Source organism: Aegilops tauschii, chromosome 7, assembly GCF_002575655.3.
Source record: "Aegilops tauschii subsp. strangulata cultivar AL8/78 chromosome 7, Aet v6.0, whole genome shotgun sequence".
Taxonomy (NCBI): domain Eukaryota; kingdom Viridiplantae; phylum Streptophyta; class Magnoliopsida; order Poales; family Poaceae; genus Aegilops; species Aegilops tauschii.
In genome coordinates this window covers 140,529,968-140,533,597 of record NC_053041.3, presented here as the reverse complement: position 1 = coordinate 140,533,597, position 3,630 = coordinate 140,529,968, and the positions used below count along the sequence as shown (strand labels likewise).

The 3,630-nt window shown below is 52.5% G+C and overlaps 1 protein-coding gene across 1 annotated transcript; it reads left to right on the top strand.

The window, feature by feature from the left end:
• The first annotated feature begins 2,551 nt into the window (after window positions 1–2,551).
• LOC109780131 (uncharacterized) lies at window positions 2,552–3,367 on the top strand. The gene is made up of 2 exons (XM_020338713.1): window positions 2,552–2,693; window positions 2,832–3,367. The coding sequence occupies exons 1-2, from the start codon at window positions 2,552–2,554 to the stop codon at window positions 3,365–3,367; spliced, it is 678 nt and encodes a 225-aa protein (XP_020194302.1).
• Window positions 3,368–3,630: the final 263 nt, after the last annotated feature.

The following is a 3,630-nucleotide window of genomic DNA, read 5'->3' as shown; positions in this document are numbered from 1 at the left end:
TCGCGGCCTAGAGCCTTAGAGCCTACAGATGGGTTCCATGCAGCTGGCGCCGGTGCGAGCCACGAACGGTCTGGGGAAAGCCTCGCCATCATCGCCGGGAACCGCCGTGGAGAGGCCCAGGGTACGGCCTACAGGGCGCAATCATATGCGCGTCGGGGTCGTCCTTTTCTCCATTTCACTTCCCCGTGAAGCGAATGCCGGTAGAAGCGGGTAGTACTGCCCTACAGTGACTCTGGCTCTTGTTCTGTTTCCCTTCGCTGCGTGCGATGATACAGACACAGTGGCTGTGCGTGCTCGATCAAAAACGGGACCCCGCGGTGGTGGCTTGCTTCGCGCAGCCAGCAGCAGGGACAGACAGGCCCACCTCCCACCCGCTTCCACGCAAAAAATATGATCCGAACGCATCCATCTCCAAACGATCCCGCACCCGATGTGCGCTCGCGCATCGACGCGCGTGGCGGTGCCGTGCCGTGCCCATCGCGGCGCCCCTCTCTCTCCGCTCATCCCGAGCTGGCTCGGCCAGGGCCGAGGAGCGGGGGACAGGCCCGCAAAGCCACCTGTACCCTCTTGTACTAGTAGATCTATCACCCGTGGCGTCGCCACTTGCTACTGTACGTGGTGCGCCAGCCGCGGCTCCACGTGCTGCTCACAGTAGGATGGCATGTGTACGCTACGTACCATCGGTGTGGACTGTGTTTGACATTTCAACGCGTTCCGTTCAGCATATGCTGCGCGCGACCTTGTCGAGGCCGGCGTACTGGCATGTCCGAGGTATGAGCAGGCTGCTGCTAGCGATGCACGTGACGCCGTGGGAGCATCGATGAAGAATCAGATGGGACGCCGCAGTTATCCGCTGCATCGGCAGGGTAGATAATGTTAATTAAGGCAAGTCGGATTCGTGATCCGTGTGACCATACACTAATTTCAGGTCAAATGTGATGGGATGTGACAATCTAGCCTGTTAACAATTTTGGCTTGCACCGGGTCTGGTTCTTCACCACGATCTGTTGTTAAACCTGGATTATGCTTCGTGCACATGTGTGGGCCCTGTTATCTTGTTAGAAACACTATTTACCGATGGATGGGGCAGAGGGAGGTACTTTCTGGCGGGGAAATATCAGGTGATACCACCTCTTGTATGCTCCCATGATATCGATTTTAAAAACTCAAATTTAAATGTTTCAAAAAAATCTGAAAAAAATTGTGGATGTGCACAACACATATGTCTACAAGCACTAAAAAAATCAGATCGAAATTCAAAGTATACAGCGAGAAACAAAAAAGACAATTTCAGCACAATAGGGTCAATAAAGACAAAAACATGAATAGTGTCAAAACCTACACTATTCACATCCGGTTTTTACATTATTTTTTTCTCGCTGTATACTTTGAATTTCGATTTGAATTTTTTAGGGCTTGTAGACATATGTGTTGTGCACATCCACAATTTTTTCGAATTTTTTTGAAACATTTAAATTTGAGTTTTTAAAATCGGTATCAGGCCAACTCCACCGCGCGACACCATCTTGTCCGGGTGCGTTCGTTTAGGGTAAAACGGATGAATAGCGCGGTCCAACGCGCGGCCTCAAACGGACAAATGTCCGGATTCCGTCCGATTTCGACCCATCCCCGGCCCAAACTTGCGCTCGGTTTGGGGTGAAACGGACGTGCGCGGACGGCCTCGACGCACGCCCTTGTCCCCTCGTGACCCGCCTGTCGGGGACACTAGCAGTCCCTCCGCTCCCAATGCTTTGACCCTCTCTCCCCGCCCCGCCCCGCCGCCGGCGCCGCCGCTATTCTTCGGCCGCCTGCTCACCGCTCAGCCCCCGGCGGTCCATACCAAACCACGCCCACGCTTTCGCCGTAGTTTTGGCCGTCGATCGGAGGAGGTTTGGCCGTCGCCGTCTTTGCTGGTGGCAGAGGGGACACGACCGCCGGCGACGTACCACGGCGGCCGCGGCAGCTTCCGACGAGAGCTCCAGAGCGGCCAGTAGCCGGCGGGCAACCACCCCTGCTGCGTCGAGGTGATTTTCGCGGCCTCTTCACCACCACGACTGCAAGGTGTTCGACATTTTGCCCACAAAGGTATGGACAGTGGAGACGAGTTTTTCTTCCATCACTTCCTTTGTTCATCGGACGATTCGTCGTCGGATGATGAAGATCTTGTGGTGGTTGCACTGGTCGTTCACGACCACATTCAACGGCAGCTTCCTCGGTACAGGGGGTCGGTCCCTGGCCGTGCTCCCAACCTGAACCGCAACAGGGAGAGAGGCCATGCCCTGCTCTATGCCGATTACTTTGCGAACACCCGCTTTTCAAGCCGGATAAATTCCGTCGCCGTTTTCGTAAGGCAAGGCATCTGTTCAATCGTATCCGAGAGGGAGTGGTTGCTCATGACCCATACTTCGAGTGCAAGACGGATGCCCTTGGCAAGCTTGGATTCTCCTCTTACCAGAAATGCACCGCGGCCATTCGCATGCTTGCATATGGAATTCCAGGCGATCTGGTGGATGAGTATGTGCGTATGAGTGAGACAACATGTCTGATGTCAATGTACAAGTTCTGCCAGACTGTGATCGAGGTGTTTGGCCCAGAGTACTTAAGGCAGCCAACCGCCGCTGATACAGAGAGATTGTTGGCGACCAACGCAGATTCTCAACGAGGCTTTCCAGGCATGCTTGGCAGCATAGATTGTATGCACTGGGAGTGGAAGAACTGTCCATTTGTTTGGCAGGGCCAATACAAGGGGCATGTCAAGGCGTGCACTGTCATATTAGAAGCGGTGGCTTCGCAGGATCTTTGGATATGACATTCTTTCTTCGGCATGGCAGGTTCTCACAATGATATCAACGTGCTGCAGCGTTCTCCAGTCTTCGCAAGGCTTGCAGAAGGCCACTCCCCACCTGTCAACTTTGAGGTCAGCGGCCACCAGTACAACAAGGGATACTATCTAGCTGATGGTATATATCCTCAGTGGACAATCTCGAAGCCCCAAGGTGAGAAGAGAAAGAGATTTGCCCAAATGCAAGAGAGTGCTAGAAAGGATGTGGAACGTGCTTTTGGTGTGCTTCAATCCCGGTGGGGTGTCGTTCGAAACCCTGCACTGTCATGGGATGAAAGGAAGCTTTGGGAGGTGATGACTGCTTGTGTGATCATGCACAACATGATCGTCGAAGACGAGCGTGATGAGAGTATCTTCGACCAAGGATTTGATTATCAAGATGAAAATATTGAGCCCCTGCACCAAGACCCGGCCACATTTGAACAGTTTGTCCAATTCCACCGTGAGATGCGTGATTGGCACACTCATTTGAATCTTCAAAGTGACTTGGTTGAGCACGTGTGGGATCATATTGGCAACCAATAGATGTATTGGTTCATTTTATGTTCAGTCAAGACAATTTCGATTTGGTTATAAAACTATTTTATTAAAGACAATTTCAATTGGGTTGTAAAACTATTTTAATTTTCAGACAAATATTTGGACGTGCAAACTAGTTTTGATGAAAATATGGGCATTTTTGGCCTGACGAACAGGATGGGGCAAAAGGATGCGGCCGCGCGCTGGGCGCACGGCCACTGCATCCCAGGACACTCCCGGACACAACCTCATTACCCTACCCAAACGGA